The 21,052-nt window shown below is 44.4% G+C and overlaps 1 protein-coding gene across 1 annotated transcript in view; it reads right to left on the minus strand.

The window, feature by feature from the left end:
* The window catches only part of LOC126455567 (transmembrane protein 164), a 163,728-nt gene that overhangs the window by 118,365 nt on the left and 24,311 nt on the right, over window positions 1–21,052 (minus strand). Inside the window, exon 2 of the mRNA XM_050091320.1 lies at window positions 12,378–12,494. Coding sequence (XP_049947277.1) covers window positions 12,378–12,494 — 117 coding nt within the window. The remainder of the gene's footprint in view (window positions 1–12,377; window positions 12,495–21,052) is intronic.

The following is a 21,052-nucleotide window of genomic DNA, read 5'->3' on the forward strand; positions in this document are numbered from 1 at the left end:
AATGGCTAAGCAGGGATGACTAGAGGACAAATGTAAGGATGTAGAGGCTTATCTCACTAGGGGTAAGATAGATACTGCCTACAGGAAAATTAAAGAGACTTTTTGAGACAAGAGAACCACCTGGAATATCAAGAGCTTAGATGGAAACCCAGTTCTAAGCAAAGAAGGGAAAGCAGAAAGGTGGTAGGAGTATATAGAGGGTTTATACAAGGGCGATGTACTTGAGGACAATATTATGGAAATAGAAGAGGATGTAGATGAAGATGAAATGGGAGATATGATACTGTGTGAAGAGTTTGACAGAGCACTGAAAGACCTAAGTCGAAACAGGGTTCAAAATGGCTATGAGCAATATGGGAGTTTACTTCCGAGGTCATCAGTCCCCCATAACTTAGAACTACTTAAACTTAACTAACCTAAGGACCTCACACACAGCCATGCCCGAGGCAGGACTCGAACCTGGGACCGTAGCGGTTCCACACTGTAGCGCCTAAAATCATTCGGCCACTCCGGCCGGCTCAAAACAAGGCTCCGGGAGTAGACAACATTCCATTAGAACTACTGACAGCCTTGGGAGAGCCAGTCCTGACAAAACTACCATCTGGTGCACAAGATGTATGAGATAGGTGAAATACCCTCAGACTTCAAGAAGAATATAATAATTCCAATCCCAAAGAAAGCAGGTGCTGACAGATGTGAAAATTACCAAACAATCAGTTTAATAAGTCGTGGCTGCAAAATGCTAATGTGAATTCTTTACAGACGAATGGAAAAACTGGTAGAAGCCAACCTCGGGGAAGATCCGTTTGGATTCCATAGAAATATTGGAACACGTGAGGCAATACTTACCCTACGACTTATCTTAGAATATACGAGGGCCGTTCAGAAAATAACCTCCGGTTGATTTAAAAAAATACACCAAGTTAAATAAAAATATTTTAATATATACATCTTACAACTACATCTTTGCACTATTTTTCTACATAGTCTCCATAGCGATTGAGGCACTTATCGTATCTCTTCACAAGCTTTGAAATTCCGTCTGCATAAAAATCACTCGCTTGTGCCTGGAGCCAGCCTGTGACCGCATCTTTGAGCTCTTCGTCGTCATCAAACCGCTGTGACCCGAGCCATTTCTTCAAATGCATGAAGAGGCGATAATCACTTGGCGCCAGGTCTGGGCTGTAAGGTGGATGGTTGATAACGTCCCACTTTAAGGACTCAAGAAGGGCCGTTGTTCTGCGAGCAGAGTGAGGACGGGCGTTATCGTGCAAAAAAACGATACCGGAAGTCAGCATACCACGGCGTTTGTTCTGTATAGCCCGTCGTAACTTTTTTATTGTTTCACAGTACACATCTTGATTAATGGTCGTACCACGTTCCATGAATTCAACCAACAACACCCCTTTGGCATCCCAAAACACCGTTGCCATCAGTTTTCTGGCAGAAAAATCTTGCGAGGCTTTTCTTGGTTTGGTAGGCGAATTTGAATGTGCCCACATCTTTGATTGTTCTTTTGTCTCAGGGTTCACGTACTTAATCCAGGTTTCGTCACCGGTCACGATTCTGTTTAACAATGGTTCTCCTTCATCCTCATAACGTGACAGAAAGTCTAATGCAGAGGCCATTCTTTGAGTTTTGTGGTGGTCGGTAAGAATTTTGGGCACCCATCGTGCACAGAACTTACGGTAACCCAATCTTGCTGTCACTATCTCGTACAAGAGAGTCTTAGAAATCTGTGGAAAACCAGTAGACAACTCCGACATTGAGAAACGTCGATTTTCACGAACTTTTGCATCAACTGTCTGAACAAGTTCGTCAGTCACCAATGATGGTCTACCACTCCTCTCTTCATCATGAACGTTTTCTCGTCCACTTTTAAATAAACGTACCCATTCACGGACAACTCCTTCACTCATAACTCTTGGTCCGTACACGGCACAAAGCTCACGATGAATAGCTGCTGCAGAATATCCTTTGGCTGTAAAAAAACCTTATGACAGCACGCACTTCACATTTGGCGGGGTTTTCTATTGCAGCACACATTTCAAACTGCCACAAAAACTAAACTAGCGCAGGTACGACGTTCACTCGACCACGGCTTCATGCCGACTGACCTGTTGAGTGCGTGAACGCACAGATGGCGTCGCTACTTCCCCCACAACCCGCACTGTGACCAATCAGAGGTTACTTTCTGAACCGCCCTCGTAGATTAAGGAAACGCAAACCGATGTTTCTAGCATTTGTAGACTTAGAGAAAGCGTTTGACATTGTTGACTGGAATATTCTCTTTCAAATTCTGATGGTGGCAGGGGTAAAATACAGGGAGCGAAAGGCTATTTACAATTTATATAGAAACCAGATGGCAGTTATAAGAGTCGAGGGGCATGAAAGGGAAGCAGTGGTTGGGAAGGGAGTGAGACAGGGTTGTAGCCTCTCCACGATGTTATTCAATCTGTACAATGAGCAAACAGTAAAGGAAACAAAAGAAAAATTTGGAGTAGGAATTAAACTCCATGGAGAAGAAACAAAAACTTTGAGGTTCGCCGATGACATCGTAATTCAGTCAGAGACAGCAAAGGACTTGGAAGAGCAGTTGAACAGAATGGGCAGTGTCTTGAAAGGAGGATATAAGATGAACATCAACAAAAGCAAAACGAGGATAATAGAATGTAGTCGAATTAAGTCGCATGATGCTGAGGGAATTAGATTAGGAAATGAAACACTTAAAGTAGTAAAGGATTTTTGCTATTTGGGGAGCAAAATAACTGATGATGGTCAAAGTAAGGAGGATATAAAATGTAGACTGGCAACGGCAAGGAAAGCATTTCTGAAGAAGAGAAATTTGTTAACATTGAGTATGGATTTAAGTGTCAGGAAGTCGTTTCTGAAAGTATTTGTATGAAGTGTAGCCATGTATGGAAGTGAAACATGGACGATAAATAGTTTGGACAAGAAGAGAATAGAAGCTTTCAAAATGTGGTGCTACAGAAGAATGCTAAAGATTATATGGGTAGATCACATAACTAATGAAGTAGCATTGAATAGAATTGGGGAGAAGAGGAGTTTGTGGCACAACTTGACAAGGAGAAGGGATCAGTTGGTAGGAGATGTTCTGAGGCATCAAGGGATCACAAATTTAGCACTGGAGGGAATTGTGGAGGGTAAAAATCGTAGAGGGAGACCAAGAGATGAATACACTAAGCAGATTCAGAAGGATGTAGGTTGCAGACGAAGCTTGCACAGGATAGAGTAACATGGAGAGCAGCATTAAACCAGTCTCAGGACAACAACAACAACAACAAAGAGGTTAAAAATGATTAGTAAAAAATTGTTAGTAAAGATATATTAATAACAGTATGTTTCTTTTTCTTCAGAATAAACTTACTTTTTCTACCCCATTTCCACTCACTATGCTATGCTCCATACCTCAACACACACAAATTGAAGTTGCCTTGTAGCATGTCTTATATGTGGGATAATCTCAGGAACTGCTGTAGGGATTTTGATCCCGTTTTCACTAATAGAAACACTGACCTATGTGGAGCACTTTTGTATGCAAACATTTTGTACAAATTGACTGAATTAAGATGAATGAAGTTGTGAAAACAATGCCACTGCCACCTATGAAATAGCAGCCATAATTCAAAAGAGCACCAGTGCCTTGAGTTAGCAGAAAGCATAACAAATGTTGTTTGATGGTCTAGTGGTTAGGCTGTTTGTTAGAAACCTGAAGGCCATAGGATCGAATCCTAGGTGGTTAAATCATTTTCACTCTGCCTTTTAAATCCAGCATTCACTTCTCAATGGTGTGGAGATTAATCAAAAACAAAATGAGGCTTGGATTCCTAGTTACACGAAATGTAGTAACACTGTTCACGTTTACGTCGCACTTCACTTGGCATAGACCGGGACTGTGTCCTAGGCATGCCCGATGTTAACTGACTGGGCACGGCCCGTTCTGCCGGAGTTGTTGTTGTTGTTGTTGTTGTTGTTGTTGTTATGCCGGCAGAGGTCGCATCCGAATTCTCGCGTGCCCTCTGGTGGACGGGACTCTACTTGCGGCAACTACCGTCCGTGACGCGCCGTGCCGTGCCAATGTGCACCTCCCGCGATCTTTCTGGTGGCTACTGCACTCCTCCTCCTTCGGGGGGTGAAGCCACTGTGATCCACTGCATAGGAAGGTGGAGCGTCGGGCAGGAGCGATGACCTCCACATCCATTGGATGGCCGGAGTCGAGGGCATCTGCCAACCCTCGAGCCGGAACCTTCGAATACGGCAGGAAGTGACCCACACCAAGAGGCCCCCGTCGTCCCACAACCGGAGCCCGGGACAGAACGGGCGACAAGCTGTCGAACTCCGGATCCTGTTCCACCCCGGGAGGGGCAAGACCCAGTGGCGGGGACGAAGGGGAAGGGATGACCACAGGTGAACCAGTCTCCTGAGAAACCGGGCCTGCTAGGGGGGCCGGCTCTCGCTGGGGCATCTCGAACGATGGCGATGCCGGTGCTGGAGCTACTGGAGGCTGCCAAGGCTGAGAACCATCGCAGTGCGGCAGAGGCACAGCGGGGAGAGGAGGTAACGTCCCCTGTGAAACCAACACAGGTGCCGGCAATGGGGAAGCCGGTGTCCGAGAGGTCGGAGGGTGGCTGCCCGAATGTGGACGTAGCTGATTTTGGTGACGACGTACCACCCGGTCCCCCGCCTGCACGGTATAGAGCCGGCGGCCATTTCGGCGCAGGACCACCGCCGGTATCCAACGTGGATTGCGACCAAACCCACGGCCCCAGACCGACATACCCAGTGGAAAGCCAGGTACTCCATTTTGTGAAGACTGGCGAGGACCAGGCCGGAGGAGGTGCAGCAGAGTCCTAGGTTGACGCCCATGGAGCAGCTCTGCAGGGCTGCGTTCTCCCATTGGTGTGGCCCGGTATGCCGTCAAGAAAAACGTCAATGCTTCCTCCGCAGGAAATTCGTGCACATACTTTTTCATCTGTGTCTTAAATGTGCGCACCATGCACTCGGCAACCCCATTAGATTGTGGATGGAAGGCGGGAGAGCAAACGTGCCGAATACCGAAGCGCCTACAAAAATCCTGGAAGGTCTGCGAAATAAACTGCGGTCCATTGTCTGAGACCAGGGTGATTGGCAGACCTTCCACAGAAAAGATTTTTGCTAGTGCCTGGATTGCAACTTCTGAAGTGGTTGAGGAGCAGCGAACCACATATGGGAATCGGGAATAAGCATCAATGACAATGAGCCAAAAACCATAGAGAAATGGGCCCGCAAAATCGATGTGAACACGTTCCCATGCTTGGGTTGCCGGCGGCCATGAAGAGAACGCTGCCCTGGGAGATGCTTGTTGGCTCGCACACTGGGAACAAGCGGCCACCAAGTGCTCAATTTCTCTGTCAATACCGGACCAGTACACATGTCTGCGAGCCAAGGTTTTAGTACGGGAAACACCCCAGTGCCCCGCATGTAAAAATGTGAGGACCTCCCTACGTAAACTTGCAGGAACAACTATGCGAGGAGCTGTATCATCGGTAGCCAGAAGGAGAACTCCTTCCAAGACCGAGAGGCAGTCTCGTAGAAGAAAATAATTACGAAGAGGGTCCGAGGCCTGGCCTGGAGGGCGGGATGAGCACCCCTGCTGAATGAGGTGAACTACTTGCCGGAGAACCGGGTCAGCTGCCGTTTCCCTGGCGACTCGAGAACTAGTGATCGGGAAGCCATCAACCGCGTGGCGGGACGCCACATCCAAATGAAAACACATAATCTCCTCTCGATCGAACGTAGGATCCGGGCCCACCGGAAGACGGGAAAGAGTGCCGGCGTTGGCATGCTGTCCTGTAGGGCGAAAATTAATGTCATAATGGTACTTAGAGAGGAACAAGGCCCAACGCTGTAGTCTGTGGGCTGCCCTATCCGGAATCTGAGAGGCGGGGCCAAATAACGATATTGACGGCTTATGGTCAGTGATTAACTGAAACTTCGTGCCATACAAGAAAGGGTGAAACTTGGTAACAGCGTAGACAATGGCCAAAGCCTCTTTTTCCACCTGTGAGTAATGGGCCTGCGCGGGACTAAGCGTTTTAGATGCAAACGTCAGTGGTTGCTAGGACCGCCCCCACCCCATGCTGCGAAGCATCTGTAGCCAGGACCAACGGCTTATGGGGATCAAAAGTAGCCAAACAAGGGGCTGACGTGAGGAGGCCCTTCAACGAGGTGAATGCTCACTCGCATGCAGGCGACCAATCCAAAGGAACACCCTTGTGCAGAAGGCAGTACAGGGGGTGGGCTATAGTGGAAGCCTTGGGAATGAACCGGTGGTAATAGGCTATCTTGCCTAAAAAAGCTTGTAACTCTTTCAGCGAAGCGGGCCAAGGAAGGTTGACGATACCTTGGACCAAACTTCCTAGTGGCTGGATACCGTGCCGAGAGATGGTGTAGCCCACATACTCAATGGATGGTTGGAAGAAGGTTGACTTATGCAAGTTGCAACGCAAGCCCACAGACCTGAATTTGAGAAAGAGGGTGTGAAGGTTGTGCAAGTGTTCCTTCGTGCTGCGGCCTGTGACAATTATGTCATCCAGGTAATTAATACAATGAGGGATTGTCGACGTGACATGCTCAAGTTAATGCTGGAATACTGCCGGGGCACTGGATATTCCAAAGGCCAACCGCTGGTATTGGTAAAGGCCAAACGGGGTGTTGATGACCGCCAACCGTTTGGAGTCCTCATCAAGTGGTATCTGATGATAAGCCTCCGACAGATCGATTTTCGAAAAATATTGGCCTCCCGCCACGGCGGAGAACAATTGATCAGCACGAGGCAAAGGATAGGTGTCCACCACCAATTGGGAATTAATGGTGCCCTTGAAATCGCCACAAAGACGTAATTTTCCCGAGGGCTTCCTTACAATAACGAGGGGCGAAGACCACTCACTGGAAGAAATGGGAATAACGACCCCTAGGGCTGTCAGCCGGTCTAGCTCTTCCTTTACCTGAGGGCGGAGAGCCAAGGGGATCTGCCTCGCGCGTAGAAAAGCCGACGCCTTCAACGTTAAGTGAGCTTCAAAATCTGAAACACGCCCCAGGCCCTCCTCAAAAATATCTGGAAAGTCTGAGATCAAAGATTCCAATGATTGATAGGGAACGTCTTCGGAGACCAACTGTATGGTGTCAGCGATAGAAAAACCGAAAGCTTGAAAGGCATCCAGGCCAAAAAGGTTAGCGGAGCTTGCATTACTGACAACAATAAAAGTAATAGGCCGAGTGACTGATTTGTAAGTCACATCGGTAGTGAATTGACCCAGTAGGGGAATGAACTGTTTACCATAACCGCGTAGACGCCGGTAAACTGGCGCCAACGGGGGCGATCCAAGGTCGGAATAAGTTTGTGCATTCAACAACGAAACTGCCGCGCCCGTATCTACTTGCAGTTGTAACCGGCGCGACCGAACCGACACCTCGATAAAGAGTTTGCGTGCCGATGCGTCGGAAGCCTGGCCCGATGAAACTTCCTGAATGTCAACGTCCATGTCCTCTGTACCTGCTTCCTTCGATTCTTTTGAGGCTGAGCGGCAAACTTTAGCAATGCGACAAACGGCCCAACGCTGGGGGCACTCTGACCGATCATGATGTATATAGCACGACGCACAGGACGGCAACAGGGGTCGGCGGCCGAAATTCTGTTTACGCGCCGTGCGGGAGCGGCCGTAACGGCCGGATTGTACCGCTCGCACGTCGTCCACCCCGGACACAGTGGACGCAGCCGCGCCACCCTGAACCTCCGCGACGTCGCACCACGCTTCCAGCTGTTGACCTGCTGCGTGAGAGACCTCATACGATTGAGCAATGGACAGGACTTCCTCGAGGGAAGGGTCTTGTAACTGCAGGGCCCGTTGCCGGACCTCCCTATCAGGGGCCGAACGAACAATGACGTCGCGTACCATAACGTGGGCAAACGACTCTCGCGACTGCTCCGTGACAAAACGACACTTGCGACTAAGACCGTGCAGGATAGCGGCCAACGCCCGGTAAGACTGATGGGGCTGTTTCTTGCATTGATAGAACTCGACCCCAGCCGCCACAACATGCATGCGGCGGCGATAATATGAAGACAGCAATGAACACAATGCGTCAAAAGACAAGGACGAGGGTTCCTGCAACGGCGCTAGCTGCCGCAAATCTTGATACAGCGAGGGAGATATCCAAGACAAGAAGAGAGCACGACATACCTCCGCATCGGCAACATGAAACGCCTGGAAATGCTGCCGAAGGCGATGTTCATATGCGTCCCAATCCTCCGCCGTCTCGTCATACGGGGGAAAGGGAGGAGGGAACTGCGCCGGAGCAGACGGCGTGGAGAGCAACGCCGGAAGCACTTGTTTCATGGTGGCCATGAGCTCCGTCTGCTGCGCAACCAAAACCCGCACCAAATCCTCCATGCCGTGGAGAAGCTGCGAAACCGGAACAACGACACAACACGCGAAAGAACGACCCTACTCGTCGCCAATTGTGTAGTAACACTGTTCACGTTTACGTCGCACTTCACTTGGCGTAGACCGGGACTGTGTCCTAGGCATGACCGATGTTAACTGACTGGGCACGGCCCGTGCTGCCGGAGTTGTTGTTGTTATGCCGGCAGAGGTCGCGCCCGAATTCTCGCGTGCCCTCTGGTGGACGGGACTCTACTTGCGGCAACTACCGTCCGTGACGCGCCGTGCCAATGTGCGCCTCCCGCGATCTTTCTGGTGGCTACTGCACTACAGTTCCCTTTTTCCCAGTTTGATAACTGCAGGCAAGATGCGCAAGTGACATCTAGTGGACTGCAATCATTTCAGAACAACTGCCTAGCAAAGAAACTGTAGTAGTGGTTTTCAGTTCGAAGACTGGTTTGATGCAGCTCTCCATGCTACTGTATCCTGTGCAAGACTCTTCATCTCTGAGTAACTACTGCAACCTACATCCTTCTGAATCTGCTTACTGTACTCATCTCTTGGTCTGCCTCCACAGTTTTTACCTTCCACGCTTCCCTCCACTGTTAAATTGGTGATCCCTTGATATCTCAGAATGTGTCCTACCAAACGGTCCCATCCTCCAGCTAGGTTGTGCCACAAATTTCTTTTCTCCTAATTCTATCCAATACCTCCTCATTAGTCACATAATCAACCCATCTAATCTTCTCCATTCTTCTGTAGCACTGCATTTCAAAAGCTTCTTGTCTAAACTGTTTATCGTCCATGTTTCACTTCCAGATATGGCTACACTCCATACAAATACTTAAAGAAAAGACTTTCCGAAACTTAAATCTATACTCAATGTTAACAAATTTCACTTCTTAAAAAACGTTTTACTTATCATTGACAGTCTACATTCTATATACCATCTCTACTTCAGCCATCTTCAGTTAGTTTGCTGCCCCAACAGCAAAACTCATATACTACTTTAAGTATCTCATTTCCTAATCTAATTCCCTCAGCATCAAGCGACTTAATTTGACTACATTCCATTAACCTCATTTTGCTTTCATAGATGTTCATCTTATATCCTCCTTTCAGAACACTATCCATTCCTTTCAACTGCTCTTCTGTCTCTGACAGAATTATATGTCATCGGCAAATCTTCTCAAGTATATCCCCTGCCATCCCCTCTATATACTTCTTCCACCTTCCTGCTTTCCCTTCTTAGGACTGGTTTTTCATCTGAGCTGTTGATATTCATGCAGGTTGTTCTCCTTTCTCCAAAGGTTGCTTCAGTTTTCCTGTAGGTGCCATCTATGGTTCCTCTAGTGATAGAGGCTTCTAAATCTTTACTTTTGTCCTCCAACCATTCCTGCTTTCCCATGTTAACTTCCCGTCTGTTTCAGTTTTTAGATGTTTGTATTCCATTTAACTTGTTTCATTTACTGCATTTTTATATTTTCTCCTGTCATCAGTTAAATTCAATATCTCTTCTGTTACCCAAGATTTCTACTAGCCCTCATCTTTTTACCTACTAGATCCCTACCTTCACTATTTCATCCCTCAAAGCTACCCATTCTTCTTCTACTCTATTCCTTTCCTCGATTCTTGTCGACCATTCCCTAATGCTCACTCTAAAACCCTCTACAACCTCTGGTTCTTTCAGTTTATGCAGGTCTCACCTTAAATTCCTACCTTTTAGCAGTTTTTTCAGTTTTAATCTGCAGTTCATAATCAAGAAATTGTGTCAGAGTCCTGGCAACATCTTAAAATTTAAAATCTGGTTCCAAAATCTCTGTCTTACCATTATATAAGCAATTTGAAACCTTCCAGTGTCTTCAGGTCTCTTCCACGTATACAACCTTCTTTCACGATTCTTAAACTGATTGATAGCTATGATTAAATTGCTTCTCTTGGTACAATTCTGCCAGATGGCTTCCTCTTTCATTCCTTTACCCCAGCCCATGTTCAACTTCTGTTTTTCCCTTCTCTTCCTTTTCCTACTATTGAATTCCAGTCCACCGTGACTATTACATTTTCATCTCCCTTAACTACCCGAATAGTTTCTTTTATCTCATCATACATTTCTTCAATCTCTTCACCATCTGCGGAGGTAGTTGGCATATAAACTTTTACTATTGCGATGGGTCTGGGTTTTGTGTCTACCTTGGCTACAATAATGTGTTTACGCTGTTCACAGTAACTAATCCATGTTCCTATTTTTTTATTTATTATCAAATACACTCCTGCATTATCCCAATTTGATTTTGTATTTATAACCCTGTACCCACCTGTCCTGAAGTCCTGTTCCTCCTACCACCACACTTCACTAACTCCCACTATATCTAACATTAATGAATCCATTTCACTTTTTAAATTTTGAAACATACCTGCCCAATTAAGGGATCTGACATTACACACACTGATCATAGAATGCCAGCTTTGTTTCTCCTAATGAGATACTCCTGGGTAGTCCCCACCCTGAGATCTGTTTGGGGGACTATTTTACCTCTGGAATATTTTACCCAAACAGATGCCATCATCATTTAATCACACAGTAGAAATGCATGACCTCAGGAAAAATTACGGTTGTAGTTTTCCCTTGCTTTCAGCTGTTTGCAGTACCATCACAGTATGGTTGTCTTGGTTGATATTAAAAAACACGAGCATCCAAAACCTGTGCTTTTCAATTATTTATGTACAGAGTAAAATACAGCTTGGGATACAGCTTTACTTCATCTAGGTAAAGGAAGTTTTTCAACAGTACACACTTTCAAATAATACAGAAGATTGGTATATAAATCTTCCACTGCCAAGAAAGAGATTTAGGCATTTTAAAGTTCATAAAGGCATGGGCACTACCTTGTTGATACATGCAATACATCCTTTCAGTAGCACAGGAGTTGACCCAGCTTTCTGCTTTCCTTGAATCTTATGGACACGATTCTTTGAATGGCACTATGAATAAGTCTGCCATAAAGAGTCCACGACAAAGAATTGTGGCAATGAGTCTCAACAATGCATAACAGTGCATACTAAGCTTCACAAGAGGAGTGCTGTAACATGAGCTGAACATGTAGCTTATGGCGGTTTTTTCCTTTTATTTTTTTTCCCCTCTCTTTTATTTGTGCCACATCAGCCAGCCTTTGATGTGTACTCAATCACACACATACCCTTGACTTGCACACAATATTTACATTGGAGTAAACCTATAACTTACATTACAATACGTTTCCATTAATGACCGAGATGTCACTCCAAACGCCAGTTCAACATGGAACACACAACACTCATGTGTTCAGGTAACTTCCCTGGCATGCACTGCTTACAACATGCAACTTACGTGAAAATGATGATATTCACTTACTCAACCTTCTCAGAATTTTTTTCATGGCCCCAGACAAAATACAGGATGCCAATAAAGTTGTTTGGCTGCAGATAGCTAATGATACCTGTGGGAAGCCAGGCCGCATCCCTAGTAGATAATAAAGTATCTTTTTTTCAGCCTATCTATTGTGGATGACGATCTGCGACTGTATTTAAACTGGCATTTATCTGGTAATAAATATGCAACCAGATGCAAATATTACCAGATAAATGCCAAGTATCTTTTTCATGAAATTACTTGTTATGTTAATTTCCGTTAGGGAACTAGATTCTTCTAACTTACCAATGCTTACTACAGACAGTACTATGGAGGGAAGAAGGAAACAGACTGCATATAATCAAGAAACCATTACATAAAACCACCAAACGACTGGGTATAAATGTGATGGTAACCTGTGAGAACACGGAATCTAAGGAAAAATTTGAAGACTTATGAGATAGAGATGGAAACTGAAAAAAGTTTAAAACAACAGTAAGAATAAGTGAAGCAGTGCTAAAGAAGATAAGAATTTGGATACTTACTAGTCTTGTTTCTGTTACTGGAAACATGAAGGCAAGAACAGCACCATTCAAGAAATTTAAGTGTATGCGAAACACAGATGTAACTGCTTTACTTGGAGGTGCACTTAGTAAATATATCTGTAAAAAGAAACATAAAGCACATGTTTAAAGATAAAAATGAATCACTCAAGCTACATTAAAGGCATTGTTCACTAACTACAGTGTCTTTCATAAATTAATATTGAAAATGGAAGAACAAGAATGCCAGATCAAGAAATCAAGAAAGATAAGAAGAACAGTCTTACAGCTCAGTTTTCAGTTCACTTTTCACCAGCATCTTTAATAGCTCTTTTGGCCTATGTTCTAGGAATACACTTCATGTTAGAATGCTTTTCAGCATTTCTCTATAGTTTCCTTCTTTAGTTTCTAAAGAAGGAATTAATAGTTTCCAAAGTTCAAAATGAATGGAAACTTTACAGCTCCTATGATTAGATTTTAATGATACATAATCACATTTCCCAATTTAAAATGAAGCATCAGACTGATGAGACATCAGAGATGTGTGGCGGTTTTATTTGTGATGGAGTTATGTCTCTGATTTTGTGGTTAATTTTAGTAGTTTCTTATATGTAACATCTTTAAAAAAATCAAGTAACAGGTAATGTTCAAATGAGTATGAGACAGCACACCATCCTCATACATAGTTGTTTTAAGTTTGAGAGTCTACATTATTATTACATAAAATAAGGGAAAGGCAACCATCCACCTATAATGTACTAATGCGTGGAGCACAGAGGGATGTAACAGGAAACAGCAATCACACTAGCTTTCAAGCTCTTATCCCCTTTCTAGCAAAAGTACAGTCATTCACAAAAACTCAAACACAACTTCCCATGGCCATGGTGAGACTGATTATTACTACTCAGTTGTTTAAAGAATTTGCCTGAGCTGATGGCAGTAGTAGCGGTGGTGGTGGTGGTGGTGGTGGTGGTGGGAGGAGGGGGAGTAGGTAGGGAAGGATGCAAAGAATGGCTAGCGGGGAAAGAGGCAGGTCTTTCGACAGATGACTCCGCCATGGTACAACAAGGCGAAAGGAGTATTGGGGGGGGGGGGGGGGGGGGGGCAAAAAGAGATGTAGGAAGAGGGAGTGGAGGAAAGGGAGGGGGGGGAGGGGGAGACTGAGGATTGTGGAGATAGAACACACAAAAACATAAATGACTTCAGCACCTACTTCACTATACAGGACCTTTGAATACTCCCTTCCAGCACAAGTTTGTCTTAACTATAAATATGGAAATTGTCTCTCCAGTGTATCCTGCATTCTTGCAATCCCCCAGCCCTAAAATTCCGCTCACCTGTACCCACTGCATCACTTTACCTTTTCCCTTGTCTCTCCCGTCCATAACTCTCCTCCATTCAGATCGGGCAGTCTTCTCCCATCACTCTACCTCCCCAAACCCCCCCTCTCCCCCTGCCCCCCTTTCCCACTTTTCAACCCTTCTCTAATCACTACCTTTCTTGCTCTTCATCTCCACCTTCCTCACCTTCCTCCCTTTTTGCTCTCTCTGTAATACTTTATTCTTCTTGTGCAGCTGCAGGACCATCAGTCCAAAGATTCATCTCTTTCCCTGTGCCCCTCTTTATGTCCTTCCCTACCACCTCCCCACCTCTGTCAGCTCAGGTCACTGCCATGGTCACAGGAATGGGGTGCACCAGGGTGTCAGTGTTGTTATGTGTATGTGAATGTGAAATGTGAATGGATGTACTTTTGCTATAAATCAGCAAGAGCTCAAAGGCTAGTGTGAATGCTGTTTCCTGGTAAGTGGTCTCTGTGTCCCACGCATCATCCAGTTGCATGTGAGTGGTTGCTTTTCCCTTATTTTACATAATGCTCCACCCAGGAATTTCCATTCTTCTTCTTCTTCTTCTTCTTCTTCCATTTTGGAATTCGCTTCAGCTTCGTTTCTTCTGGTCTTTCTTCTTTCACAATATTCTTTGATTCTCATACTTTGCAACCTTCTTCATTCTTCTGTCCAAGATGATTTTGTTCTGGGTCTCATTCTGTCCTTGAAAGCTTTGAAGGCCTGAATTTTTTAATTAAAAATCACTCTGTTGTATATCTCTGGTTTCTGTATCCTCATTCCTTCCAGATCTCTTTATATGTATTGGATCCATCTTACTTTGGGTTTTTTGTTCATCAGAAATTGTGTGATTTGCCATGTTAACTTCCCCTGGTCCATTCTGAGGATGTGTCGGAAGAATATGCTCCTCCTTTTCCTGATAATGTCAGAAATTTTTTCTATCTTGGCATACAGTTCCTGGTTGGCTCTGTTTCTAAATTGACTATCTTCTGTTCTTCAAGGTCCTAATATTCTTCTGAGAATCTTTTATTCTATCAGTTCTAGCTTCTTGATCACTCTGGCTGTTATGAAGTTGACAGTTTCTGCTGCATATAGAGCTTCAGGGCAGATCACTGTTTGGTAATGTTTCAGTTTTGCATTTATCGAAATATTCTTCTTATTGTAGGTGTTGATAGTTAGTTTATATGCGAAGCTCATTTTTTTTTAATTTGTGCTCCCATTGCTTCTTTTTCGGTCAGTCCAATGTCTATCCATTCTTCAAGGTATTTGCATCCCTCCACCTTCTGAATTTTCCCTCCTCCTGTTGTCATCCATCTAGGAGCTGTCATGATGTTTATCATGTATTGTGTCTTCTCGATAGAGATCTGTATGCCTGCTTTAGCTGCCTGCATCTGCAGTTCTGTGGTTTGATTAACTGCTTCTTCTAGTGATTCAGACAAGATCACAATGTCATCTGCAAATGGTACACAATCTACCCCTACTCCTTTATTCTTACACCCCAGTCGTATTCCACCCAGTCCTTTCACTCCTTGTCGCCACTCTCTGACCACCTTATCAAGGACCCAAAGAGCAAAGGGTAGAGTCTGTCTCCCTGTCTCACCTCAGTTTTAATCTTAAAGGCCTCCAACAGCTTTCCTCTGAACTTGACGTTGAATGTTGTGTTGCTTTGGATCTGTTTAACCAGTTCACTTGATTTTCTACCCAAACTTATCTCCCCTAACATTTGGAACAGTGTGTGTTTGTCTAAAGAATCATAGGCTTTCTTGAAGTCTACGAATGTAAATACGAACTCTGTTTTTGATAAGCAGTTATCAGTTTTAGGTTCAGGATCTGTTTTGTGCATGTTCAGTCCTTTCTGAAGCCTCCTTTGTACTCATCAATTTGTGGATTTAGTGGTTCTTCCACTCTATTTAAGTGCTTTTGAGCGTACCTTATAGGTCACAGGTACTAAAGAAATTCCCCTATAGTTCCCAGGTTCCGTCTTTTCGCCTTTCTTGTGTATAGGATATATTAGTGTCAATGTCCAACCTTCTGGAAGCTGCTCTTCTTCCCAGATTTTTCATATAATTTGTTTTAGTTCTATGATCACATTCTCGTTCACATACTTTAAGAGTTCTGCAATGATCCCATCTTCCCCAGGTGCTTTGTTATTTTTCAAGGTTCTTATAATGTTCTTAACCTCTTCTGTAGTTGGTGGTTCTGAGTCAGGGTTTGGTGCTTTCTCATTATAACTGAATGTCTTGGATCGCACTTCACAATTCAGGAGGTCTTCACAGTATTCCACTAAGATCTAACTGTTTTCCGTATCTCCATACAGTGTCTTTCCTTCTTTACTCTTAAAGCTGAGTTTTGGAAGACCATATCTACTTAAGTTGGTCTTGAATGTTCTATAGAAGTCTCGCATGTTGTTCTTCCGGAAGTCGTCTTCTATTTGAGTTAAACGTTGTTGCAAATATTTCCTCTTGAGGTTTCTGATAGTTTTAGCAGTGGTTTTACTTACTTCTTGGAAGTTCTTTAGAATTTCTGGGGCTTTATAAGAGCAACAATCAACCCAAGCTTTCCAATGCTTTTCAATTGCTTTATCCCATTCTACCAACCACCATGCATGTTTCTTCCTCTTTTCCAGGTGAACTGTTTCCTTTGTAGTATCAACCAGTGCATCTTTCAACCGTTCCCAACCTTGATAGTTCTGATTCAAGCTCACCTTAAAATCTTTGCTAGTCCTAAGTTTCTCTGTATCATACTTCACAATACAGGTAGTGTTTTTAGTCTGATGGGCTCTTGGTAGAATTTTTATTTTTTATAGAAAGTGACCTGAGTCTAAATTTGCACCCCTGAGGACTTTGAAATTTTGAATTTCCTACTCTGCATGTCTTCATTTCCATTATTATAATTACTTTATTACTCACTGATTTCAACACACTCACCATTTCCACGACACCAAAACCAATGGTGCTGCATACCTATCACGTGGTTTTGTTGACTGAAAACAATATACTTAAACTTACTGGTCAAATGTCATGTGGGTGACAGTGAATAGAGTATATGAGAATATGATCATTCACAAATATTGGTAATGGGTTCCTTTCCAGCATACCGTATCAGATATAATTCCAAATATAATTTTACATACAATGAACATCAAAAAACTGATTTAAAATTCAGAGATAATGTGGAACACATTCATATAATTTATAAAAGGGTACACAACATCTGAAGAAACTTTACACTACATGAAGTTGCGATTACACACCATTCAAGACATCACGAAGAGTTTCAAAAGAGTAATTCAAACAATGGAAACTCCAGGCAGGAATATCAAAAATGTAGGGAAGAAGAAATTGGAAGCACTTCTTTGCCACCAGTCCCTCCAACCAGAACCAGCCTAATTCCAACACTGAACCCTGCCCCTTCCATTTCATACCATCATCGAATCACGATCCTCCCCCCTCCCACCTAACCACCTGCTGATCACCTTCCAGGAATTCTTTGCCACCAACTTAGCCTCACCATCATTCCCCAGGTCCCTTCATCAGAACACAAACCTTTCAGTAGAAGAAAAACAGCCATAAACAACCTCAAAACAAATCCTGACCTAATCATCCTACCTGCAGACAAAGGTTCCACCAAAGTTGTTGTGCATCGCAGTGACTATCTGGCAGAAGGCCTCTGTCAATTATCTGACTCCTCCACTTATAAACTCTGCCACAGTGATCCCATCCCAGGAGTCCAACACAAACTCCAATCCCTACTTAAAGCCTTAGGCCATTCCCAGAATGTCTCTTCTGAGTCCATTTCCCTACACACCCTATGAAGCCTAGCACACCCACCTTCTACATGCTCCCGAAAATCCCCAAACCCAACAATCCTCGACGTCCCATTGTGGCTGGTTATTGTGCCTCCACTGAAAGAATTTCCACCCTGTTTGTCCATAATCTAGCTTCCCGCATCAAAGACATAATCCAATTCCTTACCAGCTCTCCACCGTGCCCACCCCTTTACCTCCTGGATCCCTACTTGTCACTGTTGATGCCACCTCCATATACACCAACATCCCTCTGGCCTGTGGTCTTACCGCTAATGAACACTACCTTTCCCAATGTCCTTCGGAATCCAAATCCACTACCTCACTAACTTTGTCCTAACCCACAACTACTTCTCATCTGAAGGGAAGGTATATAAACAAATGCGTGGCACAACTATGGGCACCCATATGGTGCCCTCCTATACCAAACTTTTTATGGGCCATTTACAGGACACCTTCCTAGCCTCCCACAAAACCAAATCCCCAGTCTAGTTCAGGTTCATTGATGAATCTTCATGATGTGGACTCAGGGCAAAGACATGCTATCTTAGTTCCTTCGCAACCTCAACACCTTCACTACCAGCCACTTTATGTGGTGGTCCTTAAACCCAATCCTTCCTACATGTTGACCATCTCTTCTCTGATGGCTCTATCCACCCTCTGTCCACATTAAACTCATCAACCACCAACAGTCCTGCGTTTTGACAGCTGTCATCCTTTTCACACCAAAAAATCCCTCCCATTTAGGCTGGCTACCCAAGGATGGTATATCTGCAGTGACAAAAACTCCCTTGATCAGCATGCTGAGGGTCTCACCAAGGCCTTCACAGACAGGCACTACCTCCCAGACCTAATCCACGAACAGATCTTCCATGCCATTTCCCTTGCACCTCCAATCCTCCTACCACCCCCAAGAATCAACCATGAAGTAGTACCACCTTGGACTGGAACAACTGAACCACATCCTTCATCAGGGCTTTGATTACCTATAATTGTGCCCTGAAATGAGGGATATCCTACCCAAGATACTTCCCACCCCTCCTAAAGTGGTGTTCCGTCACCCACCCAACCTTGCCACAACATGCTACTCCATACTCATGCCACTCCCAATCCCAACCCCTTGCCACATGGATCATATCCCTGTGGAAGACTCAGGTGCCAAACCTGCCCAATCCACCCACCAAGCACTTCCTATTCCAGTCCTGTCACAGGTTTATCCCAACCCATCAGGGGCTGGGCCACCTGTGAAATCAGCCATATCATTTACCATCTGTGCTGCAATCATTACACAGCTTTTTATATTGGTATGACTACCAACCAGTTGTCCAACAGTGGAAGACACTGCAGCCATTTGGCAAGGAACATAGTTCACTGCACCTTGCATGTGTGTATGCAAAACCAGTTCACCCGTTGACCATTGATCTGTCAATGTGTACCACTTCTGGACCTGGAAATGATAGAGGACAACCACGAAGAGGTGGTGAAACACCACGGGATCAACTGAATCTTTCGGTACAAAGAACAAATCAAAATAGATTCATGGTCAGAGTACATGCCATTGTGGTGTACGCAACTGCTCCCTAACATGAGGCAACAATGGGGGAAGATGGAGTTCAGAGCAGAGACACTGTAGTCAAAATGCAATTGTGATCCAATTCTGGGTCTCTGCTGCGGGAGGCGGACCTCCCTACTAGTACTAGGAATAGGGGGACAGTAGTTTGGATGCTTAAGGGAGCTGCAAACATGTATAGCATAACTGAGTAGTTGGAGGGGGGGGGGGGGCAATCTCCAAGAGTGGGCTGTTCACAGTGCTAGTTCAAAAGGCTCCTGCTGCAAATTGGATCCTACATAGTGAATCAAGTTCAGTGACTACAATGCTTAGGGCCTCAAAGGTTTCATATTTCTGTATCGTTCTTTCCTGCTATAAAACAGGACAATACAAAGACTGAGGGGACTATCCACAGTTCCCATGCATTGGTGACTGGTCACAATAAGTGTTCTCATGCAGTATCATCTGCAATCTTCACAGATGAAATCATTTGTGCAGCATGAAGACATACGCCCATAATGCAGACATTTAACATACCATATGTGAGGCAGAACATATGGCTTTACATTGTATTACTTTTGCCATTTCAGTCAATAAGTCCCCTTCAAATGTTAAAACAAACATGCCAGTGTCTATTTTGTTATCTTTTCATCCTGGTTATATACTACAGTAGACATATGGGACAAATCATTGTTCCAAGTTTGCATGCAATTCTTCATCAGCCTTCAATGTAAGTGCCAATTGTGGCTCTTGTGACGTGTGACAGTGACAGGAATATCACCAACTTTCTCACAGGAGAGCAATGCCTGTGACTGATTATGGGTTTCTGTTTTAAACAGGATGCAGGTGCTTTCCATTTTGGTAACTGAGGTTTTGTGCCAAAATTTAAAATTTTTCCTCAATAAGTTCAATAAGAAAACAATTGTTTTATGCTCAAACAAGACTAACTTTCAGTTCAGCTGATTGGTTGTTTGGTTGGCTGGCGGGATGGTTAAGTGACTAAATAATGAAATCATTAATCCCTCAGTCAGGAGAGAAAGTATCTAGAGTTTGTTACGACAACCATAAATTTGATCATTTTTTTTATGAACGTATCTAGTAGTGCTAAGGCCACAGCACTGAAAGCAATACTGATGTCAGAGCTGAGAAATAATTCAAGGAGAAGTAAGAAGATATGAGTTGAAACAGTACAAAGGGCAGAGAAGGCAAGGGGTCATGCAGGGCTCATCTGCAGCAAAAGAAATCCCACCTGTAACTGACTTCTGCCAACCTGATTAAGGCCCATGAGAGTTACGGGCTAAAAAATGCGATATCAAAAATGCCAGTCCTCGAGAAAGGATTGGATAAGAAGTGGCAGGCATCCACATAGTCCCCATTTATGAAGTTGGTGAAGGATGTTGTACCTCCAAGTGTCATATGCTTTCTCGAGATCAAGAAACACACAAATCATATGGTTCCGGTATAAGAAGGACTCCTGCATCACCGTCTCCAGTAGAATTGAGTTGTCAAGGATGGAATGGTAGCACCTGAAACCACACTGCGACTGGCTCAGGTGACCTCTGGATTCGAGCAGGTCCTGGAGCAGTATGTCTGGCTGCAGACGAAGCTGATCCCAGTTCCAACATGGAAAATGGAAGCTTGTAGACTTCCTCATTATGCGAGCAGCTGAAAAACAGGAGCCTGTCTCGATGATGTAGTAATAGCCAAGAAGTGTTCAGCTAAAACCTGAGCCACGTCTTCTGGCGTGTCCACAAAGACCCCATTACTTAAAAAGGCCATAAGGGGATGTGTACTGCCCTTACCTGAAATCCGCCTTATTGATTCCCAAACTTGTGCAGTGGAAGTGGACCGATTAATGGAAGTCATGAATTCCCTCCAGGAAGCCCTCTTCTGTTATTTTATCACTTGTCTCACATGTGCTCTTGCAGATCAGGACGCCTGAAGATTTTCTATAGTTTGAAGTTCCACAGAGCCATTCATC

The sequence above is a fragment of the Schistocerca serialis genome, chromosome 2, assembly GCF_023864345.2.
Source record: "Schistocerca serialis cubense isolate TAMUIC-IGC-003099 chromosome 2, iqSchSeri2.2, whole genome shotgun sequence".
In the NCBI taxonomy this organism is placed as follows: Eukaryota; Metazoa; Arthropoda; class Insecta; order Orthoptera; family Acrididae; genus Schistocerca; species Schistocerca serialis.